This window comes from Microcaecilia unicolor, unplaced genomic scaffold (assembly GCF_901765095.1).
Source record: "Microcaecilia unicolor unplaced genomic scaffold, aMicUni1.1, whole genome shotgun sequence".
In the NCBI taxonomy this organism is placed as follows: domain Eukaryota; kingdom Metazoa; phylum Chordata; class Amphibia; order Gymnophiona; family Siphonopidae; genus Microcaecilia; species Microcaecilia unicolor.
Window position 1 is genome coordinate 1 of NW_021963785.1, and position 24,542 is coordinate 24,542.

The 24,542-nt window shown below is 46.0% G+C and overlaps 1 protein-coding gene across 1 annotated transcript; it reads left to right on the forward strand.

The window, feature by feature from the left end:
• The first annotated feature begins 654 nt into the window (after positions 1–654).
• Positions 655–24,542, forward strand: LOC115459630 (major facilitator superfamily domain-containing protein 8-like). The gene is made up of 7 exons (XM_030189435.1): positions 655–730; positions 3,733–3,816; positions 6,235–6,364; positions 6,818–6,940; positions 17,374–17,504; positions 23,178–23,292; positions 24,323–24,542. The coding sequence occupies exons 2-6, from the start codon at positions 3,736–3,738 to the stop codon at positions 23,247–23,249; spliced, it is 537 nt and encodes a 178-aa protein (XP_030045295.1). The 5' UTR covers positions 655–730; positions 3,733–3,735; the 3' UTR covers positions 23,250–23,292; positions 24,323–24,542.

The window sequence follows — 24,542 nt, forward strand, 5'->3', positions numbered from 1 at the left end:
ATGGTAGCATAAGTCTGCAAATTGTCCACTTTGTGGTAAACATATGCTAGTCATTTATTCCATGCATGATTGTATTTGTAATATTGTAAACCACTGAGAAAAGACACTGGACAAGTGGTATATTACATTTTTCATCAATAAACTTGTGTCCCTATAAAAATGTTTAAAATGTCATAAATCTTAGCTCTCCCCAAAAGTTATATATATAAAGACTATCCAGTCCCAGGCACCAAACATGGACTGTGTTTCAACTGTGACCTTCACACCAGTTTTTATTTTTTTCAGTGCAAGTAAAATCTTTGATTCTGCTGCATTTGTCTTGGTGATTACTCCTAAAGCTTGTAGGTTTATATAGACTCTGACTGTAATTCTTATACAGTAACTGCTCCCTCAGGGGAATAAGTTTAATGTCATGGGATAGAACTAATGTTGGAGGAGGGGGTGGTGGTTTTACTTTAGTTTCCATTGCTTTTGTATTTCTTTTTTTCACTCTTGGACTTAGAGATTGCTTTATACAGAATATAATTTACAGGTGATGGGCAGCTTTCTTGCATGTGTCTTTGTTCAGTGCTTTAAGGTTATGATTTTGCAAGAAGGGGACTGCGATTGTTCTGAATCAAAGGGGAGTGACCCAGCCTGCTCTTTCTGTGTTGCAGAATACCTGCGATAGGAAGTGGTGGTGGTCCTCGCTGCGCAGTTCATTACTTTCTTTAACCAAACTGCGCTAGAAGTAAGTTAAAGGCCTGGCGGACTTTGCTTTACATACAGTCATAGGTGGTCAGTGACTCATATGTTCGGGAAGGCTAAAGTAAAAGGACAGTGGGGTACTTCTGAACACAGCTACTCCCCCCCCCCCCCCCCCCCCGCCACCTAGTAGCTCTGTTACTGATGGTACTAAGCACACCAAATTAATAGAACAGATTAAAACAAGCAATATTTGAGGCATTCTGGAAATATATGCAGCTACTCTGCCTCCAGTCCCAAGAAGCTGGACTCTGCATATACAGTGTAAACTCCAGAGAACTAGAAACAGTGATGCGTTCCCTTCTGTACTGTCTTCATGAGGAGCTAGCTAAAGTAGACAAAGCAATGGTGCCTGATGGGGTACATCCGAGAGTGCTCAAGGAACTCGGAGAGCTTCTAGTGGGGGGAAGGGAGGAATATTACCCTTTTTCATTCACGTGGCTGTTTTTTTTTAAATGCATTCTTCAACTCTCATTGATCATCTATGTAATGCTCCAGAGTTCTAATATCAAACATATAAACAGCAAGTGACCGACTCACCTGCAAATGCGCAGTAGAGTCGGAACGCTGAGAGTGTAGAAGTCCAAGCCCCGCCTCCACCAGCAGTACAGCCCAATAGGGAGGAAGGCTTGGACATGGGCGTGGAAATCGGAGGACGAGGAGGAGCAGGGAGGGAAGGAGGGGGCGGAACTGAGGGAAACAGACGCTGGGGAGAGGGCAGTGGAGAGAGCAGGGTTGGTGGACGGGGGGTGGGGGTGGGGGGGGAAGCCATAGGAAAACAAAAAACTAGCCCGTTGTTACGGGCTTAACGGCTAGTATGTATAATAAAATAGTTTTTGTTATGAAAGGCCAGTTTTTCTCCATGGATTGGTGATAGTACAGCTTATTCTGGCCCTTTTTACTACGACTAATCATTCTGCTAGACATCCGCAGTGTCATATACATTATATGCAGCTACTTTCTCTGTTCTTAGCAGGCTCACAATCTAAGGGATTTGTTTTGGGGTTTTTTTTGGTACCTGGGGCACTGGAGGGTTACGTGACTTGCCCAGGGTCACAGGGAGCTGCAGTGGAAATCAAACCCCGTTTGCCATGATCAAAACCTGCTTCACTAACCATTAGGCCACTCCTCCACCCCAATAAGTGTATTCCAGGTGAATATTCATGATAGACCGATGATAGGTTTGAAGTTTCCTAAAGGGATTAGCTCAGGGTCGGTGCTAGGGTCTTTGGCACCCCCTGCAAACTATCAGTTGGCGCCCCCCCCCCCCCCCCCCCCCCCCCCCCCCAGCATCTCCTTTCTCTCTTCTCCCTCCTCCTTCTCCCACCCCGCCCCCTTTTTCAGCCCAGTGCCTTAAAAGGTGAAGAACAAAGCTGTTTTATTTTTTAACTTGACAGCTTTTTAATTTATTTGAAAGCTTCCCATATGTAGATATAAATATCATGAAATAAAATTGAATATCACTACTACAACAAATCATTTCTATAGATCTACCAGTCGTACGCAGCGAAATTATTGTACATTTCAGTGAGGATATCTTGTTTACTGATGGGTTCATCTTAACTGTTGTTGAAATCTGCCTTGGGAAGCCTGGTTATAAAGATTGGAAGTAAAATTAAACTCTCCTTTCATTGGGGCACATGGAATCACATCTTCACTTCATCTCTTTTGTACAAATGGATTATTCTGTTTTGAGCATGTTTCAGGGACAAGTGGTTTTCAGAAGTCAAAATAATAAAAATAAATATTTTCTTTCTTGCAGATCTCTCATTTGCTTAAACATAACTAAATGGGCTAAAAGCCCCTAATACTGTCCATTAGTTTTCTTATATTTTGTCCTTGTGATGACTTATACTGTGCCAACCCCACCCCCACCCGCCACAGTAATGCCACCACCCCCCTCCCACCTACTAGAAACCCCCTTCTTCCACACACTACAGCCCTCCCAAGAAGACCTACCTTGATCCTTGAAGGCTGTCCTGGTGTTGTAGTGGCCTCTGCGGGGGCAGGAAAGAATCCCACCCTTTCCTGCCCTCTGGTCTTCCGCTCCTCCGTGTTTTTGTTCTTCTGTGCCTTGGGTGCCCTTACCACTAGATCAATGGGTGAGGTTGAGGGCTCAGGCTGGTTTCAATTTTCCCGGCCCATTAGAAAAAAGCCCTTTTTCCCAGATGTGGTAAAAACTGGACCAGCGAGTGCCAAAAGCATGCATCCACGCTACCACAGGCCACGTTTTGCCATGACTTAGTAAAAGGACCCCTTAATACATTTTCCATTAGCTTTTGAAGAGTAGAACCTGACCTGAGGAGGAAGGTTCTTGCTTTCAAAAGCTAGTCCAAAAATATATTGTTAGTCCAATAAAAAAGGTGGCGTCTTATTTTTGCATTTTTCTTTTGTTTTTTTCTGTTTATTACATTTAAAGTAGATTATCATGTATTTATATGAACACTGTGCAAGGCCTTCCCAGGGGCACAGTTTGGGGTTGGCAGGGTCCATTTTAAATGGTTTACTGTTCTACACTTCCTTGAATGAATTTTTTCATAAAGGCAGTTAATAATTGTCAATAAATACAAATAAATAAATAAATTGTGATATATGTATATACATTTTATAAAATACACAGGTATAAGGATAAGATTGTAACAGTGAACCACTCCAAGGGATTTTTTTATTCTTGAATGTAGAATAAAATGAAAAAGAAAAGCAATGTTTGCACTGTGTGATGGAGGTGTGGGTTCAGGTTTGGGAACGATGTTGAAAGTGAACAGGAGACAAGTGAGGTTGCTGCCTATGGTTTACCTAGTATAGAAAACACACTATTTGCTTATAAATCACCTATGGTTTCTTACAGCAAATGGGGCCCTATAAAAGACACCCCTATAAAATTTGCTCTGATACATCGGGGTGTCACGCATTGGTGAAGTGCAGCTCAGTAAAGCAACACAGATGATGGATTCTGGAATAATCTCTCACTGCCACCCTCTCTTTCAGACCATGGTAACACCCATCACACAGCGCTACTTCAATTTTGGAGAACTGGAAAACAGCCTGATGTATTTCCTGTGTGGTGTGGAGGTGAGTGTGTTCCGAGAGTAATGTGTGTCACATGGGGCCTCTGGGACTTGAGAGATCTGAAGGTCACAGGGTTTCATGGGCATTGCATCATTATCCAGCCATTGCGTTCGCATTAACACAGAGCACATAATACCTCCTAAATAGGATGTGGTAATATTTGTGCTGGTCTAATGTGCTAATGGGAAATTTAATGTGGGACCTGCAAAAATAAAGAAAAAAAAACTATTTTAGGGACATGCTAGTTATCAATACCAATTTATGCTGTATATACCATTGTTTCCTCAGAAAGATTCACCAAGGTTTACAACAAGTCAATAAAAAACAAACATCAAATAAAATATTAAAATCAAATAAGATATTAACGTATTCGGTACTGTCACGAAACGCCTAGCTACCTGCCTGTGGCTACCCCACAGCCACTTAGAGGGTCTATCCCCAGCACAGCTCAGGTCCGCCTGCACCTGCTGCTTGTGCTGTACACTAGCACCCTCCTCCTACCAACTGGGTCACAACTGCCACTGGGCGAGTCTCCCTCTTTAAAATTATCCCCAGTGATTCCTAGGTTACTGGGGCCACACTCCCAGTGGTCCCACAGTTCCTAGAAAGCACCCACAGACCCAACACACATTCTACCAGGATTCAGTCCAGACAAGCAGAGACAATAAACTAAAAATGTTTATTGTCATGAAAAATTAGAACAATGAACAGGAAGGGTGCAATCAGCAAAACAATAACAGGTAACTGAAATATGGATCAAGTATAACACTATCTAAACATTTGTATATTATCTAAATAGTACCTGGAGAGATCAGGACATATAGCTGCTCACAGGTTATCAAGCGCTACTAGACGTACGCAGTGCTGTACACTTGAACATGAAGAGACAGTCCCTGCTCGACAGAGCATACAATCTAATTAGGACAAACAGGGCAAACAAGAGATAAGGGAATATTAAAGTGAGGATGATAAAATAAGGGTTCTGAACAAGTGGTAAGGGTTAGGAGTTAAAAGCAGCATCAAAAATGTAGGCTTTTAGCTTAGATTTGAAGACAGCCAGAGATGGAGCTTGACCTACCGGCTCAGGAAGTCTATTCCAGGCATATGATGCAGCAAGATAAAAGGAACAGAGTCTGGAGTTAGCAGTGGAGGGGAAGGGTGCAGATAAGAGAGATTTACCCAGTGAACGGAGTTCCCGAGGAGGAATGTAAGGAGAGATGAGAGTGGAGAGGTACTGAGGAGCTGCAGAGTGAATGCACTTATAGGTCAATAAGAGGAGTTTGAACTGTATACGGAAACGGATAGGAAGCCAGTGAAGGGACTTGAGGAGAGGGCTAATATGAGCATAACGACACTGGGGGAATATTAGTCGTGCAGCAGAATTTTGAACAGATTGACGAGGAGAGAGGTGGCTAAGTGTGAGACCTGTGAGAAGCAAGTTGCAATAGTCTAAGCGAGAGGTGATAAGAGTGTGGATGAGGGTTGTGGTAGTGTGCTCAGAAAGGAAAGGGTGAATTTTTGTGATAGTATAGAGAAAGAAACGACAGGTTAAGACTGGGGGGGGGGGGGGGGGGGGGGGAAGCCAGTACATCCTAGATGAATTGAGCTCCTGGGCCAATCAGAGCCCAGAACAAGAAGTTTTCAAAAGTATACTGCATCTCATTTCCTATCTGTGTTATACTAAAGAAAAAAAAAAGTCATTTCTCTAGAACAGCTTTAAACATATACAGTACATGCACCACCCGCTGGGCAAACTAGGGAAATAATCCAAGAAATAAGCTAATACAGTTTACAGGCTTAAAACCCACTGTTTTGTCACAGGTACAATTACAAAAAAATTAAAAAATCTTTGAAAATGTTAACAGACAACTCCGAGGAAAGGCCAAATATTACTTGAAATAACAAACAAGCAGATTTGAATAACATCCGCTCGTGTATGGGAAGCCAATGTAGTAAGCAAGAAGTGACTCTCAAATTTCTTTAACCTAAAGATCAGTTGAGCAGCGGTATGTTGAATAAGTTGAAGTTTTGCCATCAACTTAGCTGATAGTCCCAGATACAAAACATTACAATAATCTATGTGAGAAAGAATTAACATCTGAACTAATAAACCAAAGGGGCTTAGCATGTGCAAAAATCCCACATTAAAATATCCTAAACCCATTTCTTAGCCCATCTTAGTAAAAGTGTGCCTCTAAATTTCATATCTGATTTCATATTATGTACCTTTGGTGTGATCACAGCATTCGTGCATGTCTGTCCTTCTCTCGTGAACCAGGCACAAAGTGTGATTTTTTTTTTTTTTTTTTGCTGCTCATGCAACCATGACATATTTAATGGCTGTTGGTACATTAGAAGGTTTAGATTCAGATCCTAAGAGTGTCCCTTGCTGGCCACTCATAATATTTTTAATTTCTGCAGGTCATTGCTGGTTTTTTCTTTGTTCGCTGCCTCAGCAGTAAGATTTCTGACCGTGTGATCCTCGTCCTTGGACTAGTGATCCTAAATGCTTCCTGCATCTGGTGCCTGGTCTTTCTAGCCAATCCAAAAGGTACACAGGGATGTCGACACTTCCTTGTCAATTCCAAAAGTGCACAAGGCTACGGACACATCTGCAGACATTCCCTGGTGTCAGAACCCAAGGAGACACAACCTGTCTTATGTGATCCTAAGCGTACCTTGTGGCTCATTCTTTCTATGACTGAATAAGGAATGTGCCAGTTTTAAAACAAAGGCCAGATTTCTTAACATTGTAACCAAATTCTGGCTGACCACATTAACCTGATTTTTAGTCAATACAGTCAGCTAGATTTTTACCTAAAAATCAGACTAGCTGTATCCAGCTAAAGTTGAGCTGGCTTGAATTAATGCAATTTTCCTAAACCTAGCCTTCTGGAATTGAAAATCAGCAGAATGTTAGATGGGCTTCTGCCCGATTCTGAAAGCTATTTGTGAGATGAATTGCTCTGCGTCCTCTCTCCCATGCCCTTTTTCTTGGTTGCAGGGAGTTTCATGCTTCTGTTGATGGAGTTTATCACTGGGGTATTCCTGCAAGTACTGGGGCTCCCGTTTGTAGCTGTTTCCCAGGTGTCTTTATTCTCCAAGATCACAGCAGAAAAAACCCAAGGTAACACCCCCCCCCCCCCCCCCCCACACACACACACGCACGCACACACACACTCTAAACATCTTATGTGTAATTTTACTTGTGTAGCAGAGTAAATTGTGGATTAGTGGTACAACCGAACTGGCTGATATTTATTTTGTACAGGAACTTTCTTTGTCCCTAGTGGGCTCAGTCTTAAGTTTTACACCTGGGTCAATGAGCTGCAGTGAGAATCAAACCCAGTTTCCCAGGTGCTCACGCATAACTTCCAGGCATGTATTTGACCAATTCGGCTAGTATTCATCTATGTTCCTGTATGGAATGAGTGCCTGGAGTGCCCTTTACATGTTCGGCAATTTTATTCTTTATAGTAGTTTCTACCATTTTGCCAGCAATGACATCAGACTCTTTGAGGGGGGGGAGGATTGGGATGACATAAGGGAACCTGCTCCTACTTATACAGGTCCCAGTTGTTGGCTGTATATTGGTCAGGGCCTGGCACATGCACAGTTAGCCTTGAGGCCCAGATGTGGCACAGCATTGACTACCTGTTGCAGGTTGAATATTGACCGGTTGGCCATTCTCCCTTCCCCTCCCTTAGTTGGGCCAGTTTCCACCATGTCCTATTGTGTCCCACCACCCCACTTGTCTACTGGATATTTTCTGTCGTCCTATTCATCCCTCTCCCTTTCATGTTTTAGTCCATCTTTTTTTCCCGTTGGTTGTTGTCAGGGTTGAGTCTACTGTAATATTTTTTCCAAGATTTGTATACTACTACTATTTAACATTTCTAAAGCGCTACCAGGGTTGCGCAGCGCTGTACAATTAACAAAGAAGGACAGTCCCTGCTCAAAGGAGCTTACAATCTAAAGGACAAAAAGTGCAGTCAATCAAGATTGAGGCAGTCTAGATTTCCTGGATAGAGGTACAATGGTTAGGTGCCAAAAGCGACATTGAAGAGGTGGGCTTTGAGCAAGGATTTGAAGATGGGTAGGGAGGAGGCTTGGCGTATGGGCTCAGGGAGTTTATTCCAAGCATAGGGTGAGGCGAGGCAGAAAGGGCGGAGTCTGGAGTTGGCGGTGGTGGAGAAGGGTACTGAGAGGAGGGATTTGTCCTGTGAGCGGAGGTTACGGGTAGGAGCGTAAGGGGAGATGAGGGTAGAGAGGTAGTGAGGGGCTGCAGATTGAGTACATTTGTAGGTTAGTAGGAGAAGCTTGAACTGTATGCGGTACCTGATCGGAAGCCAGTGAAGTGATTTGAGGAGAGGGGTGATATGAGCATATCGGTCTAGGCGGAAGATAAGACGCGCAGCAGAGTTCTGAACGGATTGAAGGGGGGATAGTGTTATGATTCTGCCGGTTTGGCTGAGGGGGAGGGGGGGACGTCTCTTCTGATTGGCTGCCAGGGGTTGTGCTGACGTCAGGGGATAGTACTTTAACCTGCAGCTGAAGAGTTTCTCTGCTTTTGTGTTACTTACGCTTGGTGGTAACAGGAAAGCCTGATAGTTTTCTCTCAGAACGTGCTCTAGGTTCTGACAGGGATCTGTGTTGTGTTAGAGTATTCTTTTCCTTCCCTCTGGGTTAGCTGCTGCTGTGTGTGTGTGTGTGAGTAGTAGCTCTGTAATCAGGGTCAGCTGCTCCTTTGTTTAGTGGGGGCTGGGCATTGCTCAGCCTCTCTTCCCAGTGTCCGGGCCTGCTGGCTCAGTGAGTTTAACCCTTTGTGTACTGTGTGTATGGTGTTCCTGCCTCTGCCAGTGTGTTTATTCTATTGGCCCTGCTCCCTCTTGGGGAAGGGAAGCATTCTCTCTGATTGTTTGTTGGTTTATGGAACTCTCTCTCTGCTGGCTCTACAAGCTTAACCCTTTGTGTTCTGGTTGCCTCTGTCTACAGTGGGTTTGAGGCAAAGGCTTTCTGCCTTCCTTTTGTGTCTGGCTCCTCTGGCTTCTGCCTGGGGCTTCCTACCCTGGTGGTGGGGGGTTGCTGTGTTAGTTCCCCTGTCCTGCGCTAGTCCCCTGGGTGGGCATGGCCGCTCTGGTCCTTTGTTTCTCCCTCTGCCCTATTGCTGGTGTTCAGCGCGTGTCTGGCATCTTGGGGCCCGAGGGGCCCTCTGGGTTCTTTCACCCCTCCCTGTGTGTGATTGGGTTCCAGTTCAGCCATGATGCTCGCATGAGTGGCTCTGTGTGCGTGGGTTCCCGTTCGGCCGCGAGGCCCGCCTGAATGCCTATTTCCCTTCTTCCTGAGGGACTGCGGGGAGGGGTAGCTTAGGGGTATTGGATAGCTGGGGTGTGTGGTGGTGGGTCGGTCTCCCTTTGGCCTCGGCCAGGGCCCAAGGGCTCACGGCCAACCCAATGGATTACAGATAGATGGTTAAGTTGGAGGCCAGTGAGGAGTAGGTTGCAGTAGTCAAGGCGAGAGGTAATGAGAGAGTGGATGAGAGTTCGGGTGGTGTGCTCAGAGAGGAAAGCAGGGGCGTAGCCACGGGTGGGCCTGGATGGGCCCAGGCCCACCCACTTTCCCTACAGGCCCGCCCATCCACATTCTTCCTCGCTGGCTGCCTTTTCTCCCCAGGCTCCGCTTCGCTGCATCGCTCTGCATTCTTCTTCTCGCCTGTCACGCTGCACACAGTGCTGCCATTCACACAGGCAGCTGCGCTCCCCCCTACCGCGTCTATCTGGCCCTAACAGGAAGTGCATCAGACGACCAGATGGACGCGGCAAAGGGGAGCGCAGCTGCCTGTGTGAATGGCAGCGCTGCGTGCAGCATGAAAGGCGAGAAGAAGAATGCAGGGAGCGATGATCACGCAGCGAAGCGAAGCCTGTGGAGAAGTGTGCATATCTACGTTTTGGGCTCAGCCAAGGTCCCGGGCAGGCAGCGGAGCAGAGGGAGAAATCAGTTGTATATTGTGGGAGGAGAGGGAGAGGGGGATAGGGACAAGAGATATGGGGTGGATGGTGAAGGAGAAATGTTGCTTGGAGGGGGAAGGAGAACACAGGGAGAAATGTTGGACACAGAGGTGAAGGAGAGGGAGAGATGGTGCATGAAGGTGGAGGGGAGGAAGGGAGAGAGAGACAAAGGGGTAGAGGGGGGCAAGAAAGGGAGAAATCTTGTATATGGGGGTGGAGGGGAGGGAGAGATGGTGCACGGAGAAGAGAGGGAGAAATGTTGGGCATGACAGTGGATGGGAGGAAGGGAGAGATGCTGTATGGGAGGAGGAGAAAGAGATATTGGACCTGGGGCACAAGGGAGGCGGAGACAGAGATGGTGGACAGTGGGACAGAGGCAGAAATGTTGGACATTGTGCAGGAAGGAAGAGAATGCTGCATGGGAGGGAGGGGGAAGACAGATATTGGATCTGGAGTACAAAGGAGGGGGAAAGAAGGATGTGGACAATGGGAGAGAAGGGGAGATGTAGGACATGGGGTTGGATGAGAGGCAGAGGAGATTCATGGGAGAGAGGGAGATATTGGATCCAGGAGCAAATGAGAATGATGGAGAGATGCCAGACAATGGGAGTGAGGGAAGAGAGAGGGAGAAATGCTGGACCATGGGGGACAGGGGAGGAGAGAAGAGAAGGGACAAGGAGATGTTGGGCTATGAGAGCAGGGAGGGAAGAAAGAGGGAGTAGATACTGAGCTAGAAGGGTGGATGGAGGAAGATGCTGGGAATGGTGGAACCATGTGGAAGAGGGTGGCAAGGAAATGGATGAGAGGATAGTGATTACAGAAGATAGAAATATAGTAATGGGGAGTAGATTAAAGATGAAAGGGAATGGCTGGAGAAGGAGTGAGTTGGGTAATGGGAGAGGTAGTGGGTGAGAGAAGAAGATGATGATCTGATAGGCAGCTGTAAATTAAAAAGAAGGAGAAAGAGAGTAAAATTTGAGTTGACAGAGAGGCAGAAAATAAAAAAAAATAAAAAAAAGAGGAAAGAGTTAAAAAGGAATGATCAGTATGTCAGAGGTAGATGTAGTGAGGGAATAGACAGTAGAGAGGAGAAAAGACAAATGGACAGCAGTCACTTGAAGGAGAATTAGTAGATGACAGACCGGAAATTAGAAGCAACATAATGGAAAAATAAAATGTCCAGACATCAAAGGTAGAAAAAAGCATTTTATTTTGAATGTTTAAATGGAATATGTTAGCTTTGTGAAAAGTGCATAGCAAATGTCTTTGCATTGTGTTCAGTAGAAAGGAAATGCATTTTTGTTTTTATTTCTCCAGAGTTGTAGTACATGTTAAGTTTAACTTCTTGGGGTTCTCAATTCAATTTTTGTGTAAATATTTTTATTTCTAACTTGTGATCCCTTGTTCTGTTTTTGGTGAGGGTCTGTCAGTGTGACAGTAATGGCAGGTACAGAAATCAGAAGGGAGGCAGGGAAGAGAGGGGATTGGAGAGAGTGCCCTCCTTTATTTTTTGACCTGGGCCAGAGCATGTCTAACACTGGCCCTTACCCTTGCTTTATAGCTGGTGGGGCTCCCCAAGTATCCCAGCTGAGGACCTCCTCCAAAGGCAGGCAGAACTCCCTTCTACCAAGCTCTGCAGTTGGCAACAGCATCTTTGAGTTACTGAAAACTAAGGATGCAAGGGGTGCCAGCTTCGGTCGCTTAGGGATGTTGCTACTGCCTGCCAAGCTTGGTAAAAGGAAGGTCTGGCCACTTTCAGAGGAAGTCTTCAGCTGACAGAGTTTGAGGATCCTCATTAGCTAAAGTATTTATATTTTGAGGTGAAGGTAGGGCGAGGCAGAGAAACATTTGTGCCACCCACTTTGGGCTCAGGCCCACCCAAAATTGGTTTTCTGGCTACGCCACTGGAGGAAAGGGCGAATTTTGCTGATGTTATAGAGAAAGAAGCGACAGGTCTTGGCTGTCTGCTGGATATGGGCAGAGAAGGAGCGGGAGGAGTTGAAGATGACTCCGAGGTTGCGAGCAGATGAGGTGTTATCGACTGAAGTAGAGAGTGGAGGGAGAGGAGAAGTGGGTTTGGGTGGAAAGACAATGAGCTCGGTCTTGGCCATGTTCAGTTTCAGGTGGCGGTTGACATCCAGGCAGCAATGTCGGATAAGCAGGCCGATACTTTGGCCTGGGTTTCCACAGTGATGTCTGGTGTGGAGAGATAGAGCTGGGTGTCATCAGCATAAAGATGATATTGGAAACCATGAGATGAGATCAGCGAGCCCAGGGAAGAGGTGTAGATTGAAAAAAGAAGGGGTCCAAGGACAGATCCCTGAGGAACTCCAACAGAGAGCGGGATGGGGTGGAGGAAGATCCATGAGAATGTACTATGAAGGTACGGTGGGAGAGATTAGAGGAGAACCAGGAGAGGACAGAGCCCTGGAACCCAAGTGAGGATAGTGTAGCAAGAAGTAAATTATGATTGACAGTGTCAAAAGCGGCGGATAGGTCGAGGAGGATGAGGATGGAGTAGTGACCTTTGGATTTGGCAAGGAACAGGTCATTACAGACTTTAGTGAGTGCCGTTTCTGTCGAGTGTAGAGGGCGAAAACCAGATTGAAGCGGATCGAGGATGGCATGAGAGGAGAGAAAATCAAGGCAGCGGCTGTGAACGGCGTGTTCAAGTATCTTGGAGAGGAAGGGTAGGAGGGAGATGGGGCGGTAGTTGAAAGGGCAGGAAGGGTCTAGTGATGGTTTTTTGAGGAGTGGTGTGACTACAGCATGCTTGAAGGAGTCAGGGATGGTTGCAGTGGAGAGAGAGAGGTTGAGGATATGACAGATGGGGGGCTGACAGTAGGAGTGATGGTGTTTAGTAAGTTAGTGGGGATGAGATCAGAGGAACAGGTGGTGCATTTCGAGGAGGAAAGAAGGTGGGCGGTTTTCTCCTCAGTGATATCAGGAAAAGAGGAGAAGGAGGCCTGGGTTGGTTGGTTGAGGGAGTGGGTTAAAGGGTGAAGAGGAAGAGGTGGCTTGGTAGTGAATTCGAGGTTGATCTTCTGCACCTTGTATACCACTTTGATGCTCAGGCCATAGGCGAATATCAAATAAATAATTATGAAAGTTTAGCTATGGCCTGGAAAGAGGCTGCATAGTTTGATGTTCCAGGAGATCTTCTTAAAACAGTGTTTTCATAGGGCCAAGCATATCACTTGCAGGCTAGTTCTTTAGGAATGGGGGTAGGTGTAGGGATATGGCGGGATGGAGCGAGGACGTTTAGTTGTATAGATAGACTTGCTCCATATACCTTTGTAGTCTCATTGCTCTACTTTGTTTTGGAAGTTGATGGTCACATGTGGAAGGGTCGAGCACAGTGGGGCTTGAACTTCGTGAATATTGACACTTTTGTATAACTGTCAGCAGATGAAACTGTAACAGATCCCGTAAATGAAATGTTAATGAATATGGGGTAGGGGGGGGTTGGAATTTTGGATTGGGGATTTGGTCAGTGTGCTGTCATATGGAGTGGCTAAGTATTTCTCTACTCAAAAACTAAATTCAGACCCTACAAGGTAGATATTCAGCTGGCCAGTGGTCAGCGTCTTTTGAAATGCTGACCGTGGCTGGCTAAATATCTAGTGTCAAATGGTGCTGTACTGTCTACCGGAGATTCTGCAGGTTCTGGCCAATATTTAACCTGGACCCACATAATTTTTTTTTAAATCCACCCCCCCCCCCCCCCCCCCCCCGAAGCAGCCCTCCTCCTTCCCTTCCCCTCCCCCTCCGCCCGAAACGTCCCCCCAATCCTACTATATTTCAGGTTTATTAAGAATTCACTATCCCGCTCATTGCTGGGGCATCTAAGCAGCTTACAGTCAGCAGAAGGGAAAAGGAAAGGATGACCCTCATGACATACAGGGAAAGAGGTCTATCTTTGGCTGCTAGAATCCAGCTGGTCAGCTGATGAATATCAACTTAACTAGGCATGTTTGCAGCACAACCACCCCCCCCCCCCCCCCCCCCCCAGAAATTTAATGCTGGTGTTTGAGAAAATCTACGGCAAGAATCAAAACACATGAAGTCCATACAAACCAATAGATACGCACCAAAACACTCCATCCTGAAGTCTCTTCTCCCGTATCCTCGCCACCCTTAAAACCCTACCCAAAAATAAGAATGTTAAACCTTGATGTTACCTCGATATTATTTGTCCCCCTCTCGACTCACCATTGTTATCTTCTGATGTTCTATTCCCAAATGATATCCTGTATTTACTCTGTTTCTGTAACTCATCACAATGTAATCCATAATCGTACTGTAACCAATTGTACTTCCATCATTCTCAAAGTATTGTAAGCCACACTGAGCCCGCAAATAGGTGGGAAAATGTGGGATACAAATGCGAATAAATAAATAAAATAAATACTACCCCGGCATGGAATTTCCAGGTTCGCTGGCAACAGCAGGAGTTAGCTGGTCTAACTCCCGCTGTCTCAATATCAGGGCCACAGTGTTTAATCAGTGCTGTACACCTTCCAGGAGATTTCAGCACTATGCTGAAAGTATATGTTGTAAATACTTTTAAACTGGTGAAAACTTGATGTTTCAAGGGTTTTTGAAGGGCTCATTGCTGCAAGGCACAGTGGTTAGACTACAGTTCATACAGAAGCATGCTGCAGATAGATTCCCCCTGCTCGAAGGGGAGGGGGGATTACCTAGCAAGCCTAGAGGATCAAGCTAGCCCATAGGGTGATTCCCATAACACACAGGGAACTGGGACATGTGCTCAGGAAGAGCTTATCACAGAGAGCTACAAGATGACAGAGATTTGTAATTCTATCCTATTTAAGGTCACAGGAACTGACTGCTATAAGTAGTGCTAAACACGTAAACAACATGCAACCTACCATGCAAATGGGGGCAGAACACTACCTAATTTCAATTTTGCCATTTGCAGGGCCGCCGAGAGTCAAAGCTGGGCCCGGAGCAAACAATCTTCAGCCCCCCCCCCCCCCCGGCCGTCTCCCCCCTGCTCCTACTGCCTCCACCCCACCAAAGCCACCGCCGTCCCCCTGCCAATGTCACCGCCGGCCAGCAGCGATCGAGAGAAACTGCTCTGCAGACCATGGATCTTTGTTCTTCCTTCTCCCGCCTCCTGTGAAGTAACTTCCTGTTTCCGCATAGGCAGGATGTGGAAGGAAGAAAGACAGGCAGGCAGAGCAGTGTCTCTTGATCACCAGCACCAGGCCCTCCTTGGAGGCCGGGCCTGAGGAATCTTGCTCCCCCTGCCCCCCCCCCCCCCCCCCCCCACCTCGGCAGCCCTGGCCTATTACAAATTAGAACATCATAGTTAACAATGTTGAAAATTGAGAAGATTGGGCAAGATTGCAGATTCCTTTCTGGTATCAGATTCTTGCCTTCAGTCTTATGTTATTGGAAAAGGGGAGGCTTTGCTACTGTAAGCTACGTAAAAACCTGGCTGATAGATTTCTGCACAATTCATTTTACTTAAAAATACTTGTAGTTGATTTATAGTCATTTTTTATTTTTGCCAAAAGAAGAAATATTGAATGTGGTATGCTAGGAATTATTACTAAAGGGATGCAAAATAATTCCAAGAATATTATAATGCCTTTCTGTATTGCTCCATGGTTCAATCTCACCCTACTACTACTTATCATTTCTATAGCGCTACTAGACGTACGCAGCGCTGTACACTTGATCATGAAGAGACAGTCCCTGCTCGACAGAGCTTATAATCTAATTAGGACAGACAAACAGGACAAATAAGAGATAAGGGAATATTAAAGTGAGGATGATAAAATAAGGGTTCTGAACAAGTGAACAAGGGTTAGGAGTTAAAAGCAGCATCAAAAAGGTGGCCTTTTAGGTTAGATTTGAAGACAGAGATGGAGCTTGACGTACTGGCTCAGGAAGTCTATTCCAGGCATATGGTGCAGCAAGATAAAAGGAACGGAGTCTGGAGTTAGCAGTGGAGGAGAAGGGTGCAGATAAGAGAGTTTTACCCAGTGAACGGAGTTCCCAGGAGGAATGTAGGGAGAGATGAGAGTGGAGAGGTACTGAGGAGCTGCAGAGTGAATGCACTTATAGGTCAATAAGAGGAGTTTGAACTGTATGCAGAAACGGATTGGAAGCCAGTGAAGTGAGTTGAGGAGAGGGCTAATATGATTATTGTGTTCAATTCTGGTCACTGTATCTCAAAAAAGATATAATGGAATTAGAAAAGGTTCAAAGAAGAGCAACCAGAATGATAAAGGGGATGTAACTGCACCCGTATGAGAAAAGGCTAAAGAGGTTGGAAAAGAGACAGCTGAGGGTGGATATGATTGAGATCTACAAAATCTTGATTGGAGTAGAACAAGTAGAAGTGAATCGATTTTTCACTCTTTCAAAAAGTACAAAAACCAGGGCACACTCAATGAAATTACATGGAAATACTTTTAAAATAAATAGGAGGAAATATTTTTTCAGTCAATGAATCTGGAACTCTCTGCTGGAGGATGTGGTAATGGCAGTCAGCATATCTGTGTTTAAAAAAGGTTTGGACAGATTCCTGGAGGAAAGGTCCATAGTCTGTTATTGAGATGGACATGGGGGAAGGCACTGCTTGCTCTGGGATTGGTAGCATGGAATGGTTCTACTATTTGGGTTTCTACCAAGTATTTGTGACCCATGGGCGTAGTTTGGGGGGGCGAAAGGGGCAGTGCCCCCCAAACGAGCTGTCACCCCATCCTCCAATCCCCCGAGCTGCCAGCAGCCTCTGCAAGAAAGCAGCATGCACACTGCTTTAGATCCACCCCCCGGAAGTCTTTCTTTCTCCTTCAACTTCCTGTTCCCGTGCAGGAAGCTGTAGGAGAGAGAAGGGCCTCCGGAGCAGGTCTAAAGCAGCGTGTGTGCTGCTTTCACTGAGGCTTGGGGGATTGGAAGACGGGGGAGGGTGATACCGGGCACCACTGGAAGACTCCAATACTATGGTGGTGGTGGCGGGAGAGAGACACGCCCTACCCTTTGCTCCCCCCCCCCAAATGAAACTGTCAAACTACGCCCATATTGTGACCTTGATTGGCCACTGTTGGAAGTAGGATACTGAGTTAGGTGGACTATTGGTCCGATCCTATGCTATGTTCTTATAGTTCCTTGCCCAATAAAGGATGGTTTTTTTCACAAAAAGTAAAAAGGGAAGGCTGCTTTTACACAAGAAACATTAAGAAGGCTTGAAATATTCTAGTAGACATTTCCTTGAATGCTTGCGTAACCAGCCTGGACATAAATCCAGGGACAGGTTGTTGGTTGCAGGCATCTAGGTTCATGCAGCAAACAGTTGGTAACTACTTAATCCTCTTCACTTCCACTGATTGGGATACTTTCAAACTCTTGGTGGATCAAATGTATTTTATCACTGAAAAAATGCAGCAAATGTATTGCCCTTATCCTTGGAGGGTGAAGGGTCCTGTGTAGTACTTCTGAGCATCCCATGTGTATGGTAACGCTTTACCTTGTGTAATTTGTGATTTCCCTCATCATGATTTTCTTCATTCCATGTCAGGTTTCAGCCATGGGCTTAGACGTTCCATCGGAGGGCTCGCAACTATCTTGGGCCCACTCTGGGCAGGGGGCCTTACTGCAAATTTGTACATTATGTTGGGAGTAATGATGGGACTCCTTACTCTTCTAACAGTAAGTACCGCCCCTTACTCTGCCGGGCGTAATTAAACGTTTCCCAAACCTGTCCTGGTGATTCCGTGACCATTTGGTATCCAGGATATTCACAATTAATATGCATGAGATAGATTTGCATGTACTGCATATTAATTGAGCATATTCTGGAAGCCCTTCCTCCTTCGGTTCTGATTGTGTATGCTGTAATCTCTCGTCCTCCCCCTACTCACCATAAAAATGTCTTGTATAGCAACGTGTTCCTTGCATGATAGAAGAATAAAACAAGAATGACAATAGCCCCTCCCCCATTTACCCAGCTAATGCTGGGGCTTCTCTTCACCTGCTGCCAGTGGCGTACCAAGGGGGGGGGGGGCGGTGGGGGCGGTCCACCCCGGGTGTCAGTGGGTGGGGGGTGCTCCGTTGCTGACTGCAGTCAGCCCTCGTCTCCTCTCCATCCTGTGCCTTTAAAAAAAATCTGAAAAGCAGCATGGCAGGCAGCGCTTTGCGTCTGCCCTGCCTGCTTGTAAAAGAAAGTGCCGGCAAACCTCCTCGTCGACGTCACAACGTCGCGTCGGGTCTTCCCTCACTGGGTCCCGCCCTCGGGGCGGGACCCAGTGAGGGAATACCCGTCGCGACGTCGACGAGGAGATTTGCCGCTTTCTTTTACAAGCAGGCAGGGCAGACACGAAGCGCTGCCTGCCATGCTGCTTTTCAGATTTTTTTTTAAAGCCCCGGATGGAGGCAGCAGACGAGGGCTGTCGTCGAAGGTGGTAGGTGGGTCGAGTTGGGGGGGCTTAGATGGGCGAGGAGGGTTTCAGATGGGAGAAGGGGATGTGGGGAGGGGGTCTCAGATGGGAGAAGAGGGGAGAAGGGGACTGGGCTGGGGAGAAGGGGGTGGGGGTCTCAGATGGGAGAAGAGGGGAGAAGGGGACTGGGCTGGGGAGAAGGGGGTGGGGGTCTCAGATGGGAGAAGGGGACATGGGGAGGGGGGTCTCAGATGGGAGGACGGGGGAAAAGGGGACTGGGGTGGGGAGGGGGATCTCAGATGGGAGAAGAGTGGAGAAGGGGACGGGTGGGGAAGGGGCCATGCGAGAAAATGGGAGCCATGCCTGGGGCTGGTGGGAAAATGGGTCTGGGGCTGAAAAGGGGTCCCTAATGCAAGGCATGTGGATGAAGGGGGCTGGAACTGGGGGCTGAAAAGGAGGGTAGGTGGGATAAGGGGGCTAGTACTGGAACTGGGGGCTGAAAAGGGGCAGAGGCTGAAGCTGGGGGGACTGGGGGCTGAAAAGGGGACAGGGAGAAGTGGCTGGGGCTGAAGCTCGGGACTGGTGAGAGAAAAGGGCTGGGGCTGAAACTGCGGACTGGTGGGATAGTGGGGCTGAAAAGGGGGAGCAAGTGGGAGATGTGGGCTGGGGCTAGAACAAGGGCAGGTGGGATAAGAGGGCTGGAACTGGGGACTGAAAAAAGGGGCAGAGAGAGAGAGGGGACAGACGATGGATGGATGGGGGAGAGAGGGAGGGCAGACCCTGGATGGATGGGGGGAGAGGGGAGGGCAGACCCTTAATGGATGGGGGGGTGAGGGAGGGCAGACCTTGGATGGATGGGGGGGAGAGAGGGAGGGCAGAAAGTGAATGGAAGGGAGAGAGAGGGCAGACACTGGATGGCAGAGAAAGAACGAAGACAGATGCTGGATGGAAGCATAGGAGCCAACTTTTCAAAATTATTGGGGGTGCTAAGCCCAATGGAAATAACCCCTCACTGAACCCCTACAAGCAATTTTCTCAATATTGGGGGTGCTCAAGCACCCACAGCACCCACAGAGTCGGCTCCAATGGATGGAAGGAAGACAGTGAAAAGAAGATGAGGAAAGCAGAAACCAGAGACAACAAACTGTAAATAAAATATATATTTTTGTTTTTTTTTTGCTTTAGGATAAAGTAGTATTGTAGCTGTGTTAATAAATGTTTATAATAGAACATGTAAATAAGGTAATCTTTTTATTGGACTAATTTTAATACATTTTGACTAACTTTCGGAGAACAAAACCCCCTTCCTCAGGTCAGGTTAGGACACTGTAACACACTATATTGACCTGAGGAAGAAGGTTTTGGCCTCTGACAGCTAAATGTATTAGTCCAATAAAATGGTATTTTATTTTCTATATTTGTTTTATTTCTATTTGTTAATTTGTAAAGTGGTGATTGGTATTTGTTAGTTTTTTTTTCCAAATTTACATCTGCTGTCTTTATATTTTGCACAGTACTAGGGGACATTTTCTGTTTCTGTGGTGTTGCATTGTATGCAGAGTCTGGCATCTTGGGGGTTCAGTTTAATTTTTGCCTAAATAGAAAGTTTATGATTACTTATTCTATAGTGGATTAGGGTGTATCTGTGTTTGTGAAAAAGACATGACTTTCAGTTGGCATTGACTGTGCAGGATTGACGATCTGTACTATCTGTCTGGTTTCGTTTTACAATAGGTGAATTGATGTTCTAGTGCTCACTGTAGTGTTTAACATTTCTTTTTCCATGTGTGACTCATAGAAATGACTGCTTATGGTATGGTAGAATTGCTCTATAGGTCCTGAGTGTTTTGTATTCTCGGTATGCCTAGTACTGGATTTTGGAGGGGGGTGTTAAAAAATGACCGGCCCGGGTGTCAACTACCCTAGGTACGCCACTGCCTGCTGCCTCTTTGCTACTTACCCCAACTCAGAATAGGCTTCTCCTTCTTTTCCCCCGGGTTTACACTGTTCTCTCCTGGGCCCAGTCTCTTTTCCTGGAATCGAACTGATGTGCAGCAGCATTTTAGAAAGAATAAACACATCAAAACTGAGACATCCAAGTTGGGATGCCTCAGGTTGTGCAGGTTTTTTAGATCAGGATCTGGAACGTAGAACCTGCTGTAAAACACATGGTGAAATGGATGTTTATGGGCCAAGAATAAGTCCAAAGTGTGGACAGGAAAAACGGGCATTGATGCATCTATGCTTTGAAATAGCAACATAGACATTGCTGTGCCTGAACATAAATCTTTATATCAGCCATTTTACTCATAGAGACGTTGATTTTGGCAAAGCTGTCACAGAACCTGGCGTGACTGCATATGGGTCATTAACCTTGGGCTGGTTGTTACGACTGCCACATCAGGAATCGGCGTGAGCTGCAAGTCCATTATTGTGACTGCACAGGTCTGATTCTCCCTCCTTACTTCCCCCTCCCTCAACAGATTTGGTCCCCCTAAAACAAAACCATGCTCCCCAGAGCCCTACTCTCCCCTCACCCCCATCCAGGACCTGAGGTCTGCATTTGTTCATTATTCCTGGGTGGCAGCAGCCTCGCTCTACTGCTGCCCAGGATGGTACCAGGATTCAATATGGCGCCTCTTCCCTCACAGCAACTACTACCACAAGACTACCAGTAGGAGGTGGTGCCATTTTGGATCCCGATGTCATTCAAGGTAGCAAACCCTGGATAATCTCAGGGGTTTGGGGACAAATAGGGCTCTGGGGCAGTGGCATAGTCACAAGTGGGGCCCACCCAAAATTAGTGCTTCCGCAAGCCCCACCAACCGAAGACCTCCTCCTCACTGAACAGACTGTAAAAACTTGGGCTTCCAGCAGTATCATCCTCATGTTGCCACTGCCCCCCCCCCCCCCCCCCCCAACGCATGCTTCATTTTCACACATGCACAAAAGTGAGCATGTGTGGAGGCCGGCAGAGGCAGTGCAGGGACACTTCTGCCAGCAGCCCAAGTTCTAGGAGTCAGTTCATGAGAAGGAGGTCTTTGGCTGGCAGGGCTTGCAGATCCCTGCCAGCTTTGGGGGGGGGGGGGGTCAGTGAAGAAATTCAGGGCACACTCAGTATACCTTCAGGTCCACCCTAAATCAACTGTCTGCCTACATCACTGCTCCGGGAGACTTCAGATTTTGTATCTGGGGGTGGGATTTTGTGTTGGATGGATTGTATCACTTGGGAGGGTGGTCAGGAGAAGGGATGTGTTTGAGGAATATGTCACTGCAACTTGTTTGACTATTTGTTTTCTGGATGGAGTATGTACTGTAATTGCCCTTTGCAGTACATGCAGGGCAGATGCTGGGCTCACTCATTGCATTTACCCTGTACTATGTCTTGCAGGTAACACAGGGTAAGAGCAAAACTTACATCCGTTTCCTAAAAAGGCCACCCATTCCCTTCTGATGCTCTCTTATCACTTAAATTTAGAATACTTTGGAATAACAGGAAACGTACTTAACTGGATCAAAGGTTTCTTAACAACTAGAACATACCAAGTGATATCAAATTCGACAATATCATCACCTTGGAAATCAGAATGTGGAGTCCCTCAGGGATCTCCACTTTCACCATCCCTTTTCAATTTAATGATGACGCCATTGGCCAAAACATTAGCAAACCAGGGCCTTAATCCTTTCATTTATGCAGATGGTGTTACGATTTATATCCCATTTAAACATGACCTAACAGAAATTACTAAAGCAATAAACGATAGCTTCCATATAATGAATTCATGGGCGGATGCTTTTAAAGTAAAACTCAATGCTGAGAAAACACAATGTCTCATTCTTTCATCACAACACGATAAGTACAAACCCACTAAGTTAAACATCCCTAGCTTTATTCTCCCCGTCTCAGATACTTTGAAAATTTTAGGAGTTACAATTGACCGCAACCTTACATTAGAAAACCATGCGAAAATCATAACAAAGAAAATGTTCCATTCCATGTGGAAACTTAAAAGAATTAAACCTTTCTTCCCAAGAGAAGCGTTCTACAGACTGGTGCACTCATTGGTGTTATGCCAACTAGACTACTGCAATGCCATCTATGCTGGGTGCAAAGAACAAATTATTAAAAAACTTCAAACTGCACAGAACACGGCAGCCAGACTCATATTTGGCAAAATGAAATATGAAAGTGCCAGTCCCTTACGAGAAAAACTACACTGGCTCCCTTTAAAAGAATGGATCACTTTTAAGGTTTGCACCCTGGTTCATAAGATAATCCACGGTGAGGCTCCAGGATATATGTCAGACCTTATTGACCTACCAACCAGGAACTCTACCAGCTCATCACGAACATTCCTGAATCTCCACTACCCAAACTGTAAGGGACTGAAATATAAATTAACATATGCATCCAGCTTCTCTTACATATGTATGCAAATTTGGAATGAATTACCAAAATCCATAAAAATAACACACGACATCATGACCTTCCGTAAACTATTGAAAACTTATTTATTTAAGAAAGCTTACAATAACAACTCTTCATAAATTCAAATTAACAAAAGGCAATTATACAACATGTATTCTCTATATCTCAACTGTTTTGCTAATTATCTTGATTTCCAGTTTAATGATCCTAATTGTTCAAGCTATTTTTTGTCATGATTGAAGTTCAACCTATTACCTTTAGCTCTTCTCATAAGACGAACTCGCCTCTTGTAACCTAACCTAATCTGTCCCTTTGCCCAACTATCCGGGACTGGTAATCACCACTTGCGGAATTATGTAAGCCATATTGAGCCTGGGAAAATGTGGGATACAAATGTTATAAATAAAATAAATACATAAATGATAGGTCACTCCTGGTATCCATCAGGCATATTTGTTTCTTTCAGGTCAATGTGTGTCTCTTCAGGGCTTCTGATGATACAATTCCTTTTTTTAGGTTATGGTGAGTCTCTCATACTCTAAATTAGTGGAGCCTTGTTCTAGGCACCCCTGTGAGGACCGTAATTAGCAACCATTGGCGTCAGCATGGGAACAGCACACAAAGATAAAAGGTAACGCTCAGCACATTTGGAGACGAACACATTTCTACTGATTGTTAGGTTATTGAAGGAACTTGGGGAAATTCTGCCTTTCCACCACCCCACAAGGACTGGAGAAGATCAGGTGTTGTCCTGCTCCATAAAAGCAATAATATAGATTAATGGAGACTCTACTGAAAGAAGCAACAGTGAAATATCTAGAAAGCAGGAGGTTGCAGGACCTGAGACAGCATAGTTTACTCAGAGGCAAATCACAGGACAGAGGATTAGCTTTTTCATCCGGGTGACTAGAGATTTAGGGTGTGCACTGAATGTGGTTTACTTGGATTCCAACAGGTTTGCCAAGAGTGTGGAACAGGGGGGGGGGCAAAATTGCAGGGGCTTGGCACCGGCAAGCTTCTTCATGCCTGCTTCCGGGTCTGTCTCTCCTGCTCCTGCTGCCCAGGACCCGGATGATTGCATTAATGTGGGTCTTGACTCTTGACACACAGGAGCAGGAGAAGACAGCAGCAGTCAGACAGGAAGGTAAGGAGTGGAGGAGTGGCTTAGTGGTTAGAGCACCAGTCTTTTACATGCAGAGGTGGCTGGTTCAAATCCCACTGCTGCTCCTTGTGATCTTGGGCAAATCACTTAACCCTCCATTGCCTCAGGTACAAACTTAGATTGTGAGCCCTCCAGGGACAGAGAAGTATCCTGTCTACCCTAATGTAACTCAGCTTGAGCTACTACTGAAAAAGGTGTGAGTGAAATCCTAAATAATTAAGGGGGCAGCGATGGTGTAGTGTGGCAGCTGCCTGAGAGGGGGGACAGCAGTGGCCCAAATCGGGGGGGGGGGGTGCAGTGGGGCAGCAGCAGCCCAGGAGGTGGGGACGTACAATGGTCCAGTCCTGCCCCGCCCCATGCCTTAGCAGCCCTGGATTTCAACAAAGCATTTGATACTGGTCCACATTAGGAATGTGCAGGCAGAAAATATTTCATTTTGTTTAATTTCCTGTGTTGTTTGAAGGCTCTTTCATTTTGTTTTTTTATCAATTTTTTTAAGGGCACAACTGGAGAAGGACAATATTGAAGCAACAGGAAACAAGTCCAGAGGTGGGGCAGAAAGTTCAAGTCTGTCCTGAGCTGGTTCCTGTTGGACCAGTCAGGAAACAGGAACTCTGATTACCAGAAGTACAAGACACAGCTAAATTTTGACAGGCTATAACCTTCTGCTCAGTGTGCTGCTGCGGCTAAGAAAGCAAATAGAATGTTAGGTATTATCT